This window comes from Alligator mississippiensis, chromosome 1, assembly GCF_030867095.1.
Source record: "Alligator mississippiensis isolate rAllMis1 chromosome 1, rAllMis1, whole genome shotgun sequence".
Lineage (NCBI taxonomy): Eukaryota > Metazoa > Chordata > Crocodylia > Alligatoridae > Alligator > Alligator mississippiensis.
In genome coordinates this window covers 148,259,047-148,279,652 of record NC_081824.1, presented here as the reverse complement: position 1 = coordinate 148,279,652, position 20,606 = coordinate 148,259,047, and the positions used below count along the sequence as shown (strand labels likewise).

Below are 20,606 nucleotides of genomic sequence, written 5' to 3'. Positions count from 1 at the left end.
GCACCTCATTTAAAGGATAGGATTAGGGTTTTCCCCCCCTAATAAATAACACATTACTGAACATTTTTGGAAATTGCCTGTGTTTAAGCTGACAATTATAGCTAGGTTTCTAATGTGTGCTAATTTACAGCTTGTGCTTTAAAGTGTGCCTTTCCCACTTCTTATGACCTGCTGTATGAATTAAGGGATTTAGTTTTATATTGTGCATAAGCTCTTCAACTATAGTACTGAGAAAGCAGTTTGTAAATGTTTTATTTAATTTTTTTTCCTACTTTGCATATTTACAATAAGATTTGCTTCTGTATACAATGCAAACACAATATTTGAATGTTATGGTGTCTGGACTATGTGCAGCAGAATCAAATAAATATATAGCTGTGATTTCAAAAGCCATGAATAGTATTTCCAGGTTTGGCTGTATTATTTTTATTCATTAGGACACACAAAAGGTTACGTTCTGTAGTATTTTACTGTTTGTATAGTACCATCAGTTGCCCACGTGCTTTTGTCTTCACAGTTGTCTGCAAGAGAAAACCCTGACTCGACTGCAATTAGCGGCAAAGCTTCCATGCACTTCCACTGGACCATGGATATACCCATAGTTCTTGCCTCCATAGGTGTTCAGTGCAAGAGCCTGAGAAACTCTGATTAGAAACAACTAGCACACTCCTCTGATTATAGTAAGAAATAGATTGGACCATATGAACCTGATGGGTCATTCCCTGTCTCCCTTTCGCTCCCTCCCCCCAACTGGTACTTACACCAGTAGCCCAAATTACTTCCAAAGGGGCTACTTAATTGAGCTTAAACTACTCAATGAAAGTCAAGACTTATAGATCTGGACCCTACATAATCATCTTTTCCATTAAATCCAAAATAAATAGCTCTTAATCTATGTCTAAAGAAGGATTTCAGTGGAACATAATTAAAAAGAAAGGAATACCAATGGGTTGTAAGACTATATTCCACTTTCATTTCCTTACCCAAAACAAAACCCTTTATTTTAAAGCTTCCCAAAGCATGCTCATTCTATCTGAAGGTAAAACTGGTAGAAGTGGTATGACCAAAACCAATGCCATGTACTATGAGCAGCAATTTAAGGGAAAAATACTGCTGATCTAACCTGAAATCCTTGTAAGTCCTGATTTTGTTCAATACTTCTTGTGCAGCACAAGTAAGCCTCTCAAATCTCACCAACCTTTCAAAATCTATTAAAGGGTTGAAGATAACTCTCTTCACTGAACACCAATTACGTTGAGCCATCAATTTCCTAAAATTGCAGTCTTTAATGTAGCTATTCATGCTGCCATAACCATGTTTGCAGTGGATAAAAAGAACTTTTTCTCCTATTAAATGTGTGTCTGATTGGAAGAAAAACAATAAGATGCTAGTAATAACCTTGTACCTTGTGAAAAGTTGTACTGTGAGTACCATTTGCTTTATTTCAAAGCTAACTACACAAGCTCAAGAGGATTCTAGCAGCAGATGAATTGGAGGTTGGAAATGTGGGATGCTTTGCTTATCTACAAACTTTCCATTTCCCCCTCCCTTGCATTTAAACACCATTCAGTGGGTTTGCTACTCTACCAAGGAAAAGCATTGCCTTTGAATTCTCCTCATAAATGGCCAATAGGAATGGGTTGTTCAATGTAACTTCCATGGGCACCACATCTTCATTTTGTTCTGAAGGGTCTTCCACCTCATCTACTAGGTTCAGTTTGAAAAAGGCCTTATTTATAACCTGAAAAGCAAATGCATAAGTGAGTCTGGAGTCTCCATATGAGGTGATAAATGAAAACTAGCATAAATGAAGAAACAACAAATGAAGTAGCTAGTGAATTAGAGGTAAGTAGTAACTACACCAGAAGATGCAGTTTACCAATGTTTGTGGAAGGCCTGAGAGTATCTGACATAAAAGACTTAGACAGCCTCATCTAGTCAAAGCTTGACTGTGGATAAAATCCTGGCCATGTTGGAGCCAATGGCAGAACTTCTATAGACTTTATGAGGGTAGAATTGACCTGTTTTTTGGGTAGAGGATTGATACATAGGTAAAAATCATTATTGACACTCCTGGGGCAATAAAATCTGCCTTAAACTGCAAACACTTTCCCTCCATTGCTCAATGACCTTTTTTCAGCTTTGGCAATTATCCCATTCTAAAGCCTTAGTTATTTGGATATTAACATCCAAAGAGTAAAATCTTACAGGATTCAAAGAAAAGGCATTAGTAACATACCAGTCGACCACTGTCTGTTAGAAGCACCAGTAGTTAGCCGTGTTAGTCTGAAATCACTCAGAAAGCTGGGTAAATATACACCTTTATAAACTAACTAAAAAAGACGTACATCAGACAGATTAATATCATATATAGACAGATATATGTTCGGACATTGGTCAGTGATGGACTGAGTTTTCATACAGTGCTTTGAATCGCATTAATGCTACTTCAAAAAAGAGCATGTCTGATAACCACAGATGGAAGAAAGCGTAAAATCCCTTTCATCCCAATTCTATATGCAGTTGCTTTCTTGACAACAGAGTGCTTTCAGTTGCAGATTTCAGATAATTTACTCCAATGTACCCCTAGAAAGGTAGTGCAGTTCCTGGCTATGAGTTCCAAAGCGTTCAGAGAGGGCCCTGGACAGCCCCCGTGCAGCACTGCAGGGTTTACTCTTTGAACTGTACACAGCAGGCTAAACGTGGCCAATCATATCTCTGTTTCTGGACAAACTTTGACTGACTTGTAATTGATAAGGATCATGTCATCTTATGTAGTTGTACAAAACCTAATACAATGAAACCTCAAATTGGATTTTTGTGACACTGAGGTGATTAGATAATAGCAGTTATATTTGCAGCTTCCCATTAGCAGACTGTTCACTCCTTTTCAGTTCAGTGGCCATCTGTCCCACACCACTGGCATTTAGTTGATTTAGTTATATTTAATTGAAAAAGATATATGCTGAAAAGAATGACTCTAAAAAATACTGATAATGCATACTGTACCTTTCCAACTGTGGGGTTAGCATTGCTTATTTTACTGAGATCTGCCTCCTTCCCCAACAGCGTAGACAAATTCATGTTCACAAGAAGTTCCTGAAGGTCATATGTGCTCTCTAATGTTAACTGTGGCAAGGATAATTTAATTTGTCTGTAGAAAATATACATAAAGAAGGAACAATATGAATGACTTATTCCCCAGTCTCTCTGAGGAAGTCCCCCTTCTCCACCCATAAGGTGCCCATGGGTCTTACAGATGGTGAGGCTCAAGCAGAGGTATAATGCAGTTATCAGGTGTAACAGGCCAATAATTAATGCATGTTGTAATTCATTCTATGTCATGATTGAGAAAAGAGGACAGCATGGCCCTAATCCAGTGAAGCATTTTTAGTCATGAGATTAGGAATGAGTAACTCATCTTGATGGATTACTGCTTTATATAAAATGTTTTGTTTCTTCCTTTTAAGGCAAATACTTGGGATGAAATTCTGGTCCTGCTCAATTCAAACTCCCATCTACTTCTGGGTTGAAATCCTGGTTCCAATAAGCTTAGTTACAAATAAATGGAAAAGACAACACAAAGTTGAAGAAAAATAATGACTCAAAAGCTCCTGCGCTTTCACTAGCTAGGACAGACAACTATTTGTTTTCATCATGCTTATAGACATGTGACCTGACCACCCTTTTGTAGGTGGGAAGAAACCTCCTTGGTGCCTGGGTACTGAGAAAATAGCTGGGCTGCATGGGTGTTCTGGAAGGAGTGTTATACTTTGCTCCAGCTATTAGGAGTTGGGCTAGCATGAACCATTAAGTTGTTCTGTTAGTAACTTTTGTTAGAGATTGCATGTATATTTAAAATGTACCTTGGTGACAGGTCTTGCAGCCAATCGGAGGATTGCAAAGAAATTTCGGACTCTATTGTGTTCAGGTCATTGCCATTGATAGGCTGTACCAAGACCAGTAGCGCATTCTTGGTAAGGGGGATTGTGGTGATGGAAAAATGCTTTCTGGCATCTCTTTTGTACTGAAACAATCCAGTTACTGACATCATAGGCACCAAAATCTTTGTGCTGGAATCAGTCCAGAACTCCTGGGGCTCTTTCAGTTGGCAAGCTTTCTTCACATTAGCTGAAAAGCACAAGGGAGTTTTCTTTAAGGAATTCAAACAATACATATTGTGATTAAAGAGAACTACATTTATAAAATCCTATTTGACTGCTTTGCTGGCACACGATCAGCTGCTGACTGTACCTTTAGGCAGAGGCTAGTATATCTATGACATGACACCTGACAGAATGTCAGATTGAAGGAACATCAGGCTGTTGTTAAAACCACTGTGGACATTCAGCAGTTATTCTCAAGCAGCCCTTTTTCAGGCACTGGGGTTTCCATTCACTCAGCTGTCTGCACACTGTTTGCTTACAGTCCTGGGTGGCAGCCCTGTCTTGGCCTCTTCTACTCTCCCACATTCTATGCATTGGCTGCTCTTATCCCAATTTCCCCCCCATCTACTGAGGGTGCAAAAGGGTCCAGAAACAGAACCATTTTTTTTCTGACTTTTTTGTAGGAGAGGATGCAGGGAAGCAATTGGGTGAGCTAGTGACAGGCGGGGAATATGAAACTATGGGAGGAGTCCTCTCCCTTCCATGCCAGAGCTAAAGCCAAACACAAGTGATAAAAGCACCAAAGCAAAATGATGATGTTAGGATCAGTTACTTGTAGGTTGAAAATAATCCTTCCTGGTTAACTCAAACCAGAGTCCCCCAGCATCCCAGATGCTTTGTAGCCTTGGGTGGGGCTCTGCTCCAGAGAACTGAGCTTGCCTTGCCCCTCTGCTCTCTGGCTGGAGCTTGGGCAGAGATTTGCAGGCACTGCAGGATCTGCCTGGCTTCCCCCTGACCCCCACCCCTCCTCACCATGCACTGTTCAAGCAAGTGGACATACCCTGCATGTGGTATGCTAGCTAATGCTGAGAAGTGTCTGTGTAAGGCTGACAGGACAAAGGCAGACAGTACAGTGTCCACTTAGGGCTTTTTGGAGCTAATCAATGGGTAGCTGGTAATGACCCTCCATTCCTTCCTTGGAAAAAGTTGTTTAAGAAGAGCTTGAACTAATGTGAGAGGTTTTTGTTTGGCTGATGGGCTGATAAATGCTGTGTAATTCCCTGCTGTGTATGTAAATGCTGTGTAACTCCCTGCTGGCTCCGTCACTGGTCAGAGAAGCAGCAAGCGGGGGGGGGCAACTTCTCCCTAATCAGAGTGTCTTGCCGGGGTCTGGCCATGTCCCCCCACTCAGCTCTGTAGAAGGGAAGCGAGGGCTGCTCTAGTATCCCCCCCTCCCACCCCTCAGGTTCTAGCCCAAGCCGCTGCAGGCATGTGCCTGCATTTCCTCAGTTCAGAGGGGATGTCTGTACAGTTACAAACTGGTTCTGCCTAGCCAGGTTAAACGAACATGCAAAAGATTGAATCAATTCAGGTTCAGGCTTTTTGAATGTCTGTCCCTAGCCAATGAGAACAACTTTAACTTTAAAGATTCCGAAGTGCTAACTGCCTCCAAGCAGGCTACAGGGGCAGTTCTGCAACACTTTCTAAATATAGCCTTTTTCTTCCCAATTAAGTTGCAAGTACCATCTCCTGTCTCTTACCCCTTTTGCTTCTTCTCAGGTTAAAGTTTTAACATGAACTCTGCTCACAATCTAATCATAGCCATAGATCAAACCCTGCTTGTCTGCAACTCATGCGGGGGTTGCTCTTGTGAGTAAGGCAAGCAGGTGAAAAAGAGCAAAGTGAAGCCCTATTTTAGAAAATAAAGCACTTGGGTGGAGAGGGGTATTATCTTTTAACCCAATTAAATAAAATCTATGCATTAATATTATATTAATGGAGAGCATTACTTGTTCAAACCTAGAGCTAATCTCTATTAATAAATCAAATCTTTGATGCTAAGGACACTTACATTTATAATAGAACAAACCAGGCCATTTTTAGCACATGAAATTCACTCTCAACATGATTGTTTCAGTATAAATATGTGTCACAACCCAAAGTTGTGATTTTTTGTTTGTGTGTGCTTTGGCACTGCTAAATTATTTCCCGCCAATTTGTCGCTTTCTTTGCACGGTAGAGTTCTCTGCTGCAAGAGAGAACCCTGGTGCAACGGGGGATTTCCTGCCAGATTACAGCTTCTTTACAGTGTGCATCTCTTTTGCATCGTAGTGATACACATTGTAAAGAAGTTCCCGCCATTTGTATTAGGATTTACGCCACATCATTGGCCCATTCCTAATGTAGGCACACGTGGCGGCTAGCGATTGGCTTGCTAGCCGTACAAAAGGCTTGGGTAGTTTCCGCCCAAGTCGGAGGAGGGAGGACGAGAGAGATTCTGTGTGAACATCTCTAAGCGCTGTGGACCCTCGCGAACCCAACACGCCTCCCCTAAGCAGGCAATAGAGGCAATAGAACCGAGCCTACGGAGCTTTAGCTTCTAGCCTCTCCCCGTCGCCGAGCGCAATCCTAGACGTATCCCTTTCCTGTAATTTCGGACCCCGCGGAGCCTAGCAAACTCCAGGGAAACTTTTCGAACCCAACCAAACCAGACCCGCGGAGCCTAGCAAACTCCGTGGGAGCAATCGATTTGTCGTGTTCCTCTAGTGAGGATCCAAGCGGAAGCTGTGCCTGGAAATCTGTCCAGCCTACACCAATACCATCTTTGGGTGTAAGTAAACAATCTTTTCAATCAACCATTACGCCTCCGTAGCTAATTCTAACTCGTGTGCGCTAAACCGTCCCGCGGTTCTCTCCAGCCCTGTGTGCCCAGGCTGCTGGCCACAGCCCGTGTACAACGAAGACGGGTCCAGTTTGCCCCGGTTCGCCCCCGGCTCACACATGGTGGCGAGAATAGGATCGGAATCACCGCCGTACATGGCGACGAAGGTGGGATCGGGGCCCGGCCTGCACAATATGTTTGTTTCTGAAATAATCTTCCATGAAAAGAGCAACAAGCACAGTATTACTGCCCTATAGAAAAGAAATGGCTAAGAGGAAACTAGAAGAAATATGTAAAATAGCAAAGGATTGAGAGCTGCTAGAGCAGACAGTGTAGTTCACCTTTTCCTCATAATACAAGAACAAGGGAACATGAGCTGAGACTGAAAAGAAACAGATTTTAAATTGCTAAAAATTGCTTTCAAATGGCTATGGACTTCATTCTTGCAAGACCCCAAGAGGGAAGACTGTAGCAAGGTTTAAGAATGGCTTAGACCAATATTTCTCAACCAGGGAGCCATGGTGCTCTGGGATGCCTTGGGATCCTTTCAAGGGGTGATGCAGGGTGCCATACAATGTTATCACTGGTTAAGTGTGCAAACATGATTCACAAGCTAAACGCAGAGATTTCAAATAGGATAAATATCTCCAGAGTGGTGATCATTAGTATTTTAAAGAGTCTTGGAAGGGATATGAACCAAGTTTTAAATGCTTTGGACTAAGAGAAAACTTCCCTTAGGAGTAGGCAGATTATATTGAAACTGCTTACTGCACCCTCCTCTGGAGCAACTGATCATGTCTTTTATCAGAGCAGAGACATTAGTTTAGATGGATCTTAAGATCCTTGTTCTTACTGCATAAACGTAGCTCTCCAGAATGAGGTGCCTCAATGTAGCAGACAGCTAATTGCTTGCATCTTGTAGTTGAGGAGCTTTGGGTTTGACAAACAAATCACAATGACTGAGACACTGAGTTACCCCTGCAATACAAATATTATTTCCTATAGGGCAGGAGTGTTAAACATATGGCCCACAGTGGCCCGTGGAGCCCTATGATCTGCCCTGAGGGTCTCAGACTGACCCTAAGCACTGCATGCAGCATGCAGAGCCAGTCTCGTGTGCAGACCTGTCCCAGGTCCAAGACTTCTTCATGAAGACCAGAAGGTCAGTCCAGGGTGTGGGCTGCAAGAGGTGCCCATGCCAGACTGGCCCAAGCCCTGGCTTTGAAGCCAGTTCGCATTGGGCCATGTGAGCCAGTGCTCAGGGCCAGTGTGGTGGGATGTTACATGCAGCACATGAACCATATTGGCCTTTCATGCTGTGTGCAGCATACACAACTGGTCCAGCCCTACATGCAGGACATGCCAGCCTAGCAACCCTCATTCAGCCCATGGAGTCCCCTGCTATAGGGGATTTGGGGCCTGGTTTTGATTGTTTGTAACGTTTGGGAGCTTTGCCATGGACTTTGGATGTAGGATCAAGTGCATTAAAATTGTGCCAGGGCCTTCAGCCACTGTAAATCCACCTCACACCCCTAACTTCAATAGCACAATGTAGATTTAGTGGCATCCTAGCAAACAAATCATGTCTTGTTTATTTCTAGTTGGCATTCTGCCTACAAAGAGAGCTATCTCCATTTGCCTGGTAATGAAACATTCCCCCCTAAAAAGTGCTGAAAGGCAATCAATAAATTAACAGGACTTTATAACAGTCTGTTTCTCATGTCATTGTGTTCGGTAGACCTAAGGGGCAAAACACCTTTCATTAAATACACCCTAGTTCTTCTAAGCATTTGAAACAGGAAACATTACAAAAAAGTGAAAATAAAATAAGAGGAACACTTCTTTAATGCAAAAAAGATAAAGCCTTTCTTTAGCTGTACTATTAAGATTATTATAGTGGGTCAGCTGTGTCAGCTCAGAGCAGTCTGTGCCTTTGAGTAAGATTTTTATCAACATATTGAAAGAAAAATACCTATATTGATAAATGAAAGTGAAGAGAAAGCAAGGAGTAAACACCACAGAGGCTACCAGAGACCTGTTAAAAATCCAGATCGGCAAGTTGGGGAAGAACCCATCTTTCTTCTCTGTTTCAAGTTTTCTATATGTTGTTACACAAATGTTATGCTTGTGTAGCAGAGCTGGTCAAATAACTTTTCATTCAGGAAAAAAAATGACATTTTGATAAATTTTTGGTTTGGGGGATTTCAATTTTTCTTTGTTTTTCCCAATTGAGAAGTCAAGGTTTTCACAGACACTTTCTGTGGAAACCACTGTTCCATTGCAAAACAGTGTGAGGGGAAATGTCTTAACTTCCGCACTATCCAGCTCTGCTCCAGTAGTATCTATTCTCAGATTTTTTTTTATGCTTCTTGTTTTGGCCATACAATAGTTAGCAGTCACTTATTGCACTTGGTGGTTGTACCACCAGGTATGCTGTAATGTGGACTTTATTAAGGCCTTTCTTAAGAATAAATGAAGGGTTAGAATATTGAAACCTTGCCTGTGCCTAATTGGCTCCCTGCTACAGGTTATATCTTATGACTGTATTTAATGTATTCTAGAAGAATTCAAAGTATTCCTCTCCTGCGTTTACTAGAGAATGTGAAGTTCAGAATTCTCCATTAATATGGATGCTCCAGTCAAGAAATGCTGGAGACTAGGGTTGGGCTGCAGAATGGGTTGTTTCTAATTCATCCATGCATGAACTGCTTTTCTTCAACCCACATGTGAAGTCTTTGCCATCTGTAGCTGCATCCAGATAAGCAGGGGCATCTACTTGCAGTGGGACAAATTGCTGCAGTGCACGCCTCTACATGTATGCTTTGTTGCAGGCAAACTGCCCTTGCCCAGCCCTTCCTGGCTCTTGGAAGCCAGGGAGAGCTGGAAGCTAGGGCCAGCACCAGTGCTGGCCCACCATCTTACCTAATGTCCTAGAGCAGCAGGGGCACAGGTCGGGCAGCATAGAGGCCTGGCTGGCAGCTAGAGCATTGCTCTGGGCAGCCCGGCCTTTGTGTATGCTGGTGCATACTTATTATGCATGAATTGCGCTGCTTTTTCTTTTGGATATCTTTTTTTTTTTTTTTTTACTACCAGGAAATCTCAGTAGCAAATTTTGGCCCCATGCTGCAAATTTGCAGCCTGAGACACATTTTAACATTCACCACATGCAGTTTGTGGCACTCCAAAGAGGTTTGTGGTGCCACAAACCACACTCCCCTGCATGTCCAGAGGCAGCCTGTGAGCAATCTACACAAGAATGCATGTGCACTCTGCAGCACCTCAAAGGTTTTTGATGCTCTGCAGCATGGAGCACCCCATTCATGTAATTTGGTTCTCCATGCTGCATATTTGCAGTGTGGAGTCAAATTTAGATACCAGGAAATCTCAATATCAAAAAAAAGTGCTCTGAGAAAAAGCACTGCAATGCATGTGGCAGCAGTGTGCACTGCCCAAAACCAGAGCCTGGCCAGCCAGAGATATGGTCCAGCTGTTGGCCAGGCTCCATACATCCAGATCGCTACTGCTGCAGACCCAGGAGGCCACCAGGACCCCAGGTAAGGCTGTTGGGGACAGTTCAGGTGCTGAACCCAGCCTCCTCTACCCTACGTAGGGCAATTTGCCCCGCACCAGAGTGCACGTGCAGTGGTGTTCCCCAGAGACAACTAGCAGCAACACAAATACGTGCCACTTCTTTTTGTCCCTAGGGAAACGCACATGCGTGCTCATCTGGACATATGCTGTGAGTGCATCTTCCTAAGAAAGCAAAGGAAATAGTGGGGAAACAGGGAAGCAGAGAGACATGACAAATACATGTCCCCAAATCAATCAGGTGGTGATTTTCTAGCACAGAGGATGGAACACCAAAGGAATAACTGCTAAATAACCAGTTTTCTACTGAGTTAAAAGGTCAGCTTTTTTTCATAGCAATACCAGCTATTTCTACAGTGCTAAGACCTTGTTAAATGCCTCATAAACAAGAATGAAGACTAGGTCACTGCTTCAAAGGGCCAGCACCTTTCATCCAAAGATCTCAAGCCAGTTACAAAAGATAAAGGATTCAATCCCCCACTGTGGGGGGGGAGGGGGGTGGATCTTACCTCCATTTCACATATTAAGGCACAACAGATTTTCAAAAAAGCACTGACGTTCCATTTTGAAAAGTGACTTGTGTGCCTGGGCTGTGCGCTGAAGCCTTATTAAATGTTATTGGGATTTAGGTCTTTAAATGCCTAAAGGCATCTTTAAAAAAAAATGGAAACTTTTGAAAGGGGAACTTAAGTAATTTTTATGGGGGTTGGAAAATTTAACCAAAAACTTCAGGAACCCAGATCAGCCAATTCCCAGGTCTGCATCTCAACCACTGCAACCCAGTCCCTCCTGGTCCTGGTTTTTGCCATGAATGGGCATGTACAGTGTGTTGGACTGTGATGGTTGCTCAAGCTGCTCTTTGCAGCCACTTGATTCCTTTGTATAACTGGCTGAAGTAAAATACTTTTGTTTCATAAAAATGTCTGGGGACCTAACTCTGTTCCCATTCCATCACAGGTAGAGCTCCAGATGGGGCAAACAGCCCTTCAAGTTGGCCATTAAGCCAACCTTGAGCCCATTTGAAAATCTAACTAAAGGCCATAAGCACCAAAATGCCAATATCTGTTTTAAGCATTAAACTATGGTTTTGTTCCTGGCCAGTATATCAGTGCAGTAGTACACAGCTATTAGGCAGCATGTCTTTGGAAGTATAGAGTTCCATCTTCAAGGCCTCTAGGGTCCACAGACAGACTAGATATACAATCTGGGGTTGGTTTCTGCTTCAGTGTCCTTGCCTTGCACAGTGCCAATAGGCACACTGAACAAAGTGGCAGGGTGTGCTTGGTTTGTTATGCCTCCTGAAGATCTGTACATGGCTATTCTGAGGAAATGTCCCTCCCTGTTCCCCTAAGTCCCCCTGACATTGGGCAATGGCACTTCCTGTCTTGCTGCTGTTGCCTGCACCTGTAGTCTGGTATTCTCCTAATGCAGGGGAAGGCAATTATTTTGGGCGGATGGCCACTTAGTGAGTTTTGGCAAACTGTCGACCTGCCCCCTGACAGGTGCTCCACCTCCTGGTCACCCTCTTGGAACCAGAAGTCCTGCCCCCAGAATTCCCTCCCCTTGCCCCCAGGAATACTCTTTTCAGCAAGGGGTTTTGCCATCTCAGAACCAGAAAAATACCACATTATATTCTAAAGATTGAACATTCTACAACATTCATTTGATTTTAAAAAATATTTTTGTCCTGATTTACATGTACTTGTGTAGTATACATAGAGATGATTGCACAATAGTTTAAAATGAAGTCTTACTTTGTACATTGTGGGGGGACATGGGGATGGGTATAGGTTTGTGGGGGGCTGTGGGCATGTGGGTATGTGGAATGTGGGGAGGGTGTGGGCGTGGGAGTTTTGTTGGGGGGTGGATAGGTGTGTGGGGTGAGGGAGCATGTGGGGGGTGTGGATATGTGGGGTGTGGGTATGTGGTTTGTGGGGGACAGGGTGGCTGGGGTAGTGTGAGCAGTTGGGGGTGGGGTTCTGTGTGTATGGCAGGGTGTGCTTCTGGGACTCATCCTATGAACACACACACTCTCTTTCTCCCTCCTTCAGTGCACGCACACACACACACACACACACTGTGCCTCCCTCACTAGACACACACTCACTCTTATCTCTCTGTCTCTCTCTATCTCTTTGTCTCTCTCATTGCTCTCTCTGTCTCTCTCTCCCCCTCCCTCACTGCATGTACACACACGCACACACATGCGTGCACACACACACACACACACACACACACACACCCCTCCCATTCCTGGCACCGGGTACTGGTGCAGTCCCATGCTCCCATGGTCCAGCAATGCAGCTGGGGGCCACGTGGTGCTGGAGCAGATGTGCAGGGAAGCAGTGAAAGCTGGGGCAGGCAGAGGTTTCCAGTTGGGGGGGCAGAGGTGGGAGGGGGCTGGGGGCGGGGCGGGGCTGGCCTTGTTGCTGGCTCCTGCCAGCTCCCCTGGGTCCTACTGCCCCTGGCTCCTGTCATCTTTGACAGGCAGCCAGGAGCAGATAAATATTAATTTTCTAAATTTTTTAGGGGCCCCGCAGGCTGGATAGAATGGCCTGGTGGGCCAGATCTGGCCTACCAGCTGTATTTTGCCTGCTCCTGTCCTAATGGGACATTAACTACACTGCAGTGCTCAGGTAGCAGTGATAGGCATACACCATGGATGTGACCTTGTGGTTAAGGCACTGGCTTGGCACTTGGGAGGTCTGGCACCAGTTCCTGGTTCTATCAAACATCTCCTCTGTGACCTTGGGATAGTCACTTGATCCCACCTAATCCCAATGTCTTCCCTATTTAGACTATGAGCTCTCTGAAATAGGAGGTGCCTCTCTTACTCCATATCCCTACAGTACAATGAGACCCTGGATCTTGGCTGGTGCCTCTAGGCACTATAAATAGTAACAATCGCAGCACAGTGCAAAGCCAATATTAAGCCTTGTAGTGCTCAAAGTTTTCTCTGAGGTCACCTACCTGACTGTGCTGAGTTCACAGGAGCAGAGCCTAGCAGGGTGCAGTTTCAAGATACAAAATGAGATGATGTCTACCCAAATTGATAGGGCTGTAGTTCATTGCCTACCCTCTACTGAGATAGCCCCTGAAATTACTGCTTGTTTTCCTTACCTTCTAAGTGAATTTCACTGGTAAAGAGCAAGGTGGTTGTTGGGTCGATGTCTGTCAGCAAGTTCTTGCTCCTGCTGGTGACTTTGGCCTTCACAAAGGTGTTTATTTGCTCTACTGCTTGCCTTGGATTTGTAAAATCAACAGCTCGAGCATAGAAAGCATCAGCAGCAAGGGCCAAGTCATGCACAAATGATTCAGCTAGGCGGACATTTGGGGCAGAGAAGAGGCAGGACAGTTTTGAAAAGAAAAGATCATCAGCCGTGTTGGTGAGAAGTGGGTCATCAATGGTCCTCAGGGCTGAAAGGACTTTACGCCCATCCACTTTGGAGGTGCAGTCTGGGTCACCAGAGGGGGAGATGAATCCCAGGAAGTCCTGTAAATCAGCTGCTGTCTGGCCTGAAGCCACTAAGTAGAAAGATACCAAAGACCCATAGATGCTTGTGGGGGAAAGGAGAATGTTTTCACCCTTTCGTGTTTCCCTAACTGCACCATAGAAACGCACACCGAGAACATACACTAGGTTTTTCAGGTAGCTCAGTCTTTGCTTGCCATTGACACCTAAGCTTTGCATCTCTGGCTTGGGCTGTTCTTCATAGGCAGGGATGGCTTGAGACTTGATGAAGATAGGGACGAATGTTTTCTCCTCCTGGATCAAGTTTTCCAGGTCCTTACAGCTACTCCTGTTATATGCAAACAAAGCAAAAGGGTGGACGTAAACCCGGTCACCAGTTACTGCGATGAGGCACAGGAAGAAGCAGAAGAGACTCGTTGGATTCATGTTGAAAAACACCTGAGTAATGCCTGTTTAAAACAGAGGGAGAAGGGCAGAGATTTAATTAACTTGATATACATTTTGTTTCTTGTGTAGATAGTGTAAGAGGTTTGTATTTCTTTGTCCCCCAAGTTCAAGAAATTATAAGAATGGGATTTTCAAAACGATTTTGTGCTCCCCTTATTTTAGACCCAGTGGTGAAAACATTGGCCACATCCAAATGAGTGTGGCCATGCAGGACGTGGTGCTGGAGACCCACCTGTGACGGCATACACCATACATTCAGGCGTTTCCTGTGCTGCTACCTTGCAGTGGGGGGGGGTTGTTTTGACCCAGGATCTCCTGGGGATTTCTTGGGGTCAAAAAAACCTGCACAGAAAAAAAGTGGGGTGGCACATGTGGCAGCAATGAACGCCACCCAAAACTGGAGCCTGGCTGGCCAGAGCCTCACTCCAGCTGCCAGGCAGGCTCCCAGCTGCAAGAGCAATGCACCTGTAGCTTCCCAGGACCCCAGGTAAGGCTGCTGGGGCCAGCACAGTTGCTGACCTCAGCCTCCCCTGCCCTACCCAGGGTAACCTGCTGTGCGCCACAGGGCATGTGGCACAGGCATTCCCCAGGGACAACTAGCAGTAGCACAAGGTGTGCCACTGCTAGTTGTCCCAGGGGAACCAAAGGTCCATGCTGTTTTGGATGCAGCCGTTGGCTGATAACCCTAACCCTAATCAGATGCTCCTCCCCTCTGTACTCCACTCAGATCCTTCCCTCAATGTGTCTATCATTGGTTCTCATATCGATCCCATTCCTTTACAATGTGACTGCTTCATAGTCTTTAATGCATTTATCCCACCAACACCCATCTGAGTTGCCCCATTTTACAAGTGGGGAACATAGGCTAAGTGACTGCTTACCCAAGGTTACACAGGTAGTCCGTGGTAGAGCAGGGATTTGAAACCAGGTCTCTTGAGCTCTTTACTTTCAATCTACAGTCTGCTCCCCCACTTTCTTCTCTATGTAGTCAATCCTCCTAATAGCTAATCCTAACACGGAACTTAATATTTTCATAGCATAATACAAAAACAAATTCTTATAGCACAACTGAAATGGGGGTGTGAGTACGAATGCAGACAGATTTCTTCCACACAGTGAAGCTGTGTTTTCTCCACCTAACACCTACCTTACAATTAATTGAGAGGTAGCAGTCCTGAACGAAGTTTTGTTACATTATCTTTCCTGACATGATGGTGTACAAAGACCATTTGGGACTTTTATTTTACTGCTCTAGGAGTAGAATTTCACTCTATCTATGCTCACTCTGTAGGTTCCTGCATGTTCCTAAGCAGTGGCGATGCATAGGGAGTGCACGGGGGTGCACATGCACACCCTGAAAATGCTGGTGTGCCCCCTGACAGCTAGCATTCCTGGGCAAGGGGGGCAGGCGAGAGCACTGGTGCCCCCCCTGAGAGTGCCGGCTGGGAAGTGGGGGGTGCCAGAAGAAGCAGTTCCCCCCCACCATGGCCAATTGTGCTCACCCAGAAGTGCCAACAATGTGGCTGGAAGTGCCAGTGATGCACCACTGCCACTTATGGGTCTGTAGGATTGGCTACAGCGGGACCGCCCCCCACCCCAGCTGCTGACTGGCCACTGGGGGGGCACGTGCCCCCAGCTCAGGAGGCAACAGTCGCCCATGTTCCTAAGGAAGAACCCTCTCCCATCCTTCTTCCTCCAATATGCATGCACAGCTTACACACGTTCTTTTAGAGTTTGCACTTTACAGTCATCACTGCTTGCATACCCAATCCCTGGAGAACTTTCCACATATTTCTAGCATCTTCTCCAAATTTGAATCTGTGGATTGGAAACCTGCACGTTTCAAATCAAAATGTCAGGAGTTATGACCCTACAAGGAAGCAGCATCCATTGTCATTTGAAAGTATTTTTATTTAGGATCATGTCCAAATTCCCTGAGTCACAAGGACATTTTTTTTCTTTTAATTAACTCTCCTCTTAATTATTTTTCACAAATTTAATCTTTTTATCTCCTCCCAGCCCTGCAGAGCTCATGAATGGGGCAAAAAGGTAATGCACGCCTGAGTGAAGCAGAGCTCTGCACTCCTTTCTGCGAAATGTTAAATTTCTCTAGCAGTGCCCGGCTGGCCCCCTCTGAGCCTGTTGAAGCATTCCTTAAATCACACTCCTTAAGTCCTACTCCTTCCTCTGAAATCTGTGTTTACACTAAGTTGACTGTGTCATGATTTGAATCTGCTCCCTGGATGCTGAGCACTGTCAAAGCACAGTTTATGCTAATGTGTAGTGTTGATGCAGGGCCTTCCAGTGTAGAATTCCCAAATGCTCAACAACTCTTCCTGCTCCATACCTCCTAGCATTTATCTGAGGCTCCTAAGCATCTATCTGAGGCATTGCCCATTTTGCAAATAGAAGAGCTTTGGTATTCAGAGAGATACATGGCCTGAATTTTGGCATGTTCACATTTGCAACCTCAGTTTGTACATGCTGATCTAGCCATAAATGAATGCAACCTGGGGATCTGCTAATGTGCTAGGAATATTAAAACACTTTTCCAATTGCTACAGCCATAAACTGCCTCCCATTTGTAGTTAATACCCTTATCCCCTCCCCTTCCCATTCAGTTTAAGGCAATCACAGTCAACACAGCACCCTTCATTCCCTTCCTTTAACAACAGCTTTTGACTTAAATCCATTGAAATAAACTTTTCTTCTCAGATCCTATATCCAGACCCATAAGTAAAGAGCTAAAACAATTCCAGATCTGCTCTGATTATTTAGTAATTGTGTAGTATACATTTCAGCCAAGCTAAACAATGTGCTGGGCTGCTCCACGCCCAGCCGCACGCCACCCCCCCACCTCTGCATCCGGCCATGCGCCAACCCTCCCCACTTAACTCCGCATCCAGCCACCGGGGTTACACAATAAAAAAGGTTGAAAACCCCTGGCCTAGATACCCCAGCTGCTGGTTTGTGATCACATTTCCGGGCAGACTGCTGCATCAGTATTGTCCAGATTAGGGTCCTCCCCATTCAAAGGTGCTGCCACTCCCTCCCTACTCATCTGTAATACAAAGTTTGAAGCCATGGTTTAAGATTCCTATCAGTTATGGCAATTAAAATATCACCCCATTAGCAGTAAAACTATCATCTGCCATAAAGCAGATGGAGCGGTCACTGCAAGCAATAGTTATCACTAGCAGGTCAGCTTTTTAGTGCAGCCAAAGCTATGGTGTTACTTCCTCCAGATGAGCACTGAGGCCTGTGAAGAGCCAGCGGTGTGAGGGAGCTTACATTGTTGCTGCCTGTGCTATGCCTCATCTGTGGATAAAGAGAAGATCTGCTTCCACAGGCCAGGCCCCTTCACAAACATTAAAACATCTCCATTCAAAGTAAAGCCATCCAGTCAAAGAACATATTTACCAGCTTTGTCCTTGATGTTACCTCACCCTTTTGTTATCTTCAGCAAACTAGGCTCCTCTCTCAGCGCTGCCTGCATCTGAGGCAGTGTAGCGTGACTCCTGAGGTATTTATGCTGTTTCAAAGGAGGAGACCCTTTCCCAATGTCTCCAGTGTTGCTACATTGCGTCACCAAGTGAAGGCATGAGTGAGGCGAGCTCCGACCAGATGGGACCAGATGAAACTTGAGTATGGCTTAGTGCTACGCCAGCTGGAGAGCTTACAGATCAATACACAACCTTTAACCAAACGAGTACATTTGGATAGTCTTCAGTTATTCATTTACTGAGACTGGGGTTGTCTCTTTTGCAGGTAGATTTGTATTAGAGCTTGAAAAGAACCCAGTTTGTTCCCTCTTGACTCAAAGAAAAGCAGATTTCATTGGCTTTGAATCTTATAAAATTCAAGCCAGTTTTCCCTCACTTTAGATGAGCCAGGTTATAAACAAGTCTCTCTGGGCATGTCTACACAAGATGCTGACTGCACAGTAGCCAAAAATACTGCACAGTAGCACATCACAGCATGGACAGCGCTAATAACTTTCTGTGCAATATTATTAGGCTACTGTGCAGTAGTATCACCTAAAAGACATTTGCCAGCACTACTGCACAGGAACTCCAGTTACTACGCATTTATTTAGTACTTGCTAATACAAATACTAAATAAATGTGCAGTAACAACTGCACAGTAGTGTCTCATGTAGACATGCCCTCTGTCTCTCAGAGTCTGTAGACCAATGGTGTTGGACTATCACTGCTCCTTAGGGCCCTCATTTGGAGTTAAGTAAGTGAACTCTCAAGTTTGTGTCTTTACTTCCTTCTTGACTTAGCTATCATGATCAAGGTAATCTCCTTTCCATCTCCTAAAAGCAATGAGAACTGATGAATTGAAAAGCAAAGGGTTAAGACCAGACAGGATAAATTGGAAATCCAGGCCCTGGTCTTCTCCCTCTCTCTCTTCCATCCCCTTCCTGGTTTTGGAACCCCCATTCTTCTTTTCAGATACTATACAAGGAGACTTAGGGATCTACTGCTGCCTTTGAAGAGGTCCCATATCTTGTTGTGCCACTTCTACATTTGAGTCAATAAGAACCGAGTTTGGGCCAAGTCAGTTTTGGTTTCCATAGTCCACATTCAGTCTCTGCCTGTTTTTCTGAGCAAATCGCTTGTGCAGGGACATTGTGTTCTATGGCTGTTCTTATACAGGGTACAACTAGGACAGGATTTTCAAAGCACTTGTCATTGGTTTAACTCTGCTCCCATTAAAGCTTCCTGGTGAGGTTTCTGACCAAGTCATTTAATTTTTCACCTGAAATTTTTGTTTTCAGACAGAAGCTAATTTTTTCCAGCTTTCTTTAGATTTCTTTTGACAAAATGTTAAGATTGTCTACAGACAGCTGATTAAACCCATTTTTCCATTTTAAGAATTTCAACAGAAAATTTCCAACCTGCTCCAATCATAAATTCTGTGCCTTGTGTAGCCATTAACACAGTGATTCTCTACCAGGATGCCATGGCACCCTGGGGTGCCTTAAGAGCTTTTCAAGGGTGCCATGGATTGCCACATACTGTTAGGTGTGCAAATATGATTCACAAAATAAACCCAAAGATTTCAAAGGGGAATTCATAGTGTCAAAAACATTTCTGACCTGCTGTGCACTTTCTGATTCCGTGCAATAGAAGAAGTGCTTTAATATTTTACTGTAGTAAAAAAACAAGTGAAAATTAAGAGCTGGCATTTTCTGAGGGGGTAGGGACTTAAGTCTGAAAAGGCTGGGAACAACTTCATTATTGAGTAATAAACAATGACATGGTCTTCTCACAAGTTAGAGAAGCAGCAACGTTTTATACCTTACTCAATACTGTGTTATTCTTGCCTTGTATTCCCAGATAGGTCATATCTTTTGATGTCAGCTTGTTGTACTTAGACAATAGTACAGAGCCCCGTGCTGTTACTCTCACAGGCACAACAAACACCTGCTGTCCTGCTTATTTACATTCACCAAATTAATAGCCCCTGGAAAAGCTATGGATGCAATAGCTCTTTTCTCAGATCTTTGCGCTTTGACATTTCCTCCCTTTCCCTTCCCTGCTAACTATTGATATCTTGCTTGACACTGGGCCATATTCATCTCTGGTGTAAGTCTATTTAGTGATTGACTTTTAAATCATTTTAAGCTAGACTGCACAGGCATTATTCAAATAATTAGATGTGGACCTTTTGTCAGGTTTTATCTGCCAGAGACTAGGGTTGCTGTGGTTTTCAAAATTAAGGCATGCCTAAAGATAGAACTTTGACTTCTCAAAGAAAAGTATCTCTTCACCATCTTTCATTTAAGGCATCCAATAGGACAGTTCCCCAAAGACAGTCAAATTCTGCATCAGGCAGGACTCTAACTAAACCTGTGCACCAATTAGAAACTCTAGAAGGTAAAAAGCAAGTCCATTCCTTGCACAAATGCAGAGGCATATACATATATTTCCTAATGAATCCCATCTCATAACAGCTATATCAAGAGTACAAAGTAGCACGCACCTCCCAAACCTGCTCCCAAATGAGTCTCGCGTTCTTGTTTTCTGCTTTGATTCTGATTTCTAGGGCAGTTTTACTTTGTGCTTTATTTCCACGGTTACCTAATCTGAGTTATATATTAGCTCTCCCTCCCCTGGTCCCCCTCTCCCCCATGTTCACGGTGTTCTGGGATAAATTGCTGTGTTTTTCCAGTTGTTATTAATGGTCATCTCATCTTACTCTTCCAGTGAAAAAGAGCAAACAGCAGTTGAAGAGTTGATTGAATCAGTACCACAGTCATTATTTCTGTTGCATCTTTGCTTCTTCTCTCTTTTGCTGTACTGAAATTAAATCAGTCTCTGCC

General features: G+C 44.2%; 1 protein-coding gene across 3 annotated transcripts; it reads right to left on the bottom strand.

The window, feature by feature from the left end:
• Positions 1-236: 236 nt before the first annotated feature.
• On the bottom strand, positions 237-20,347 carry AGT (angiotensinogen). Of its 3 annotated transcripts, none has more exons than XM_006267914.3 (5): positions 20,267-20,347; positions 13,477-14,277; positions 3,867-4,131; positions 3,010-3,154; positions 237-1,741 (listed from the first exon to the last, which is right to left on the bottom strand). In XM_006267914.3, the coding sequence occupies exons 2-5, from the start codon at positions 14,252-14,254 to the stop codon at positions 1,556-1,558; spliced, it is 1,374 nt and encodes a 457-aa protein (XP_006267976.1). In that variant the 5' UTR covers positions 14,255-14,277; positions 20,267-20,347; the 3' UTR covers positions 237-1,555. The 3 variants fall into 3 exon arrangements, with proteins under 3 accessions (XP_006267976.1, XP_014452317.1, XP_006267975.1); XM_014596831.3 differs by lacking the exon at positions 20,267-20,347 and adding an exon at positions 17,722-17,944; XM_006267913.4 differs by lacking the exon at positions 20,267-20,347 and adding an exon at positions 17,696-17,943.
• Between the last annotated feature and the right edge of the window lie 259 nt (positions 20,348-20,606).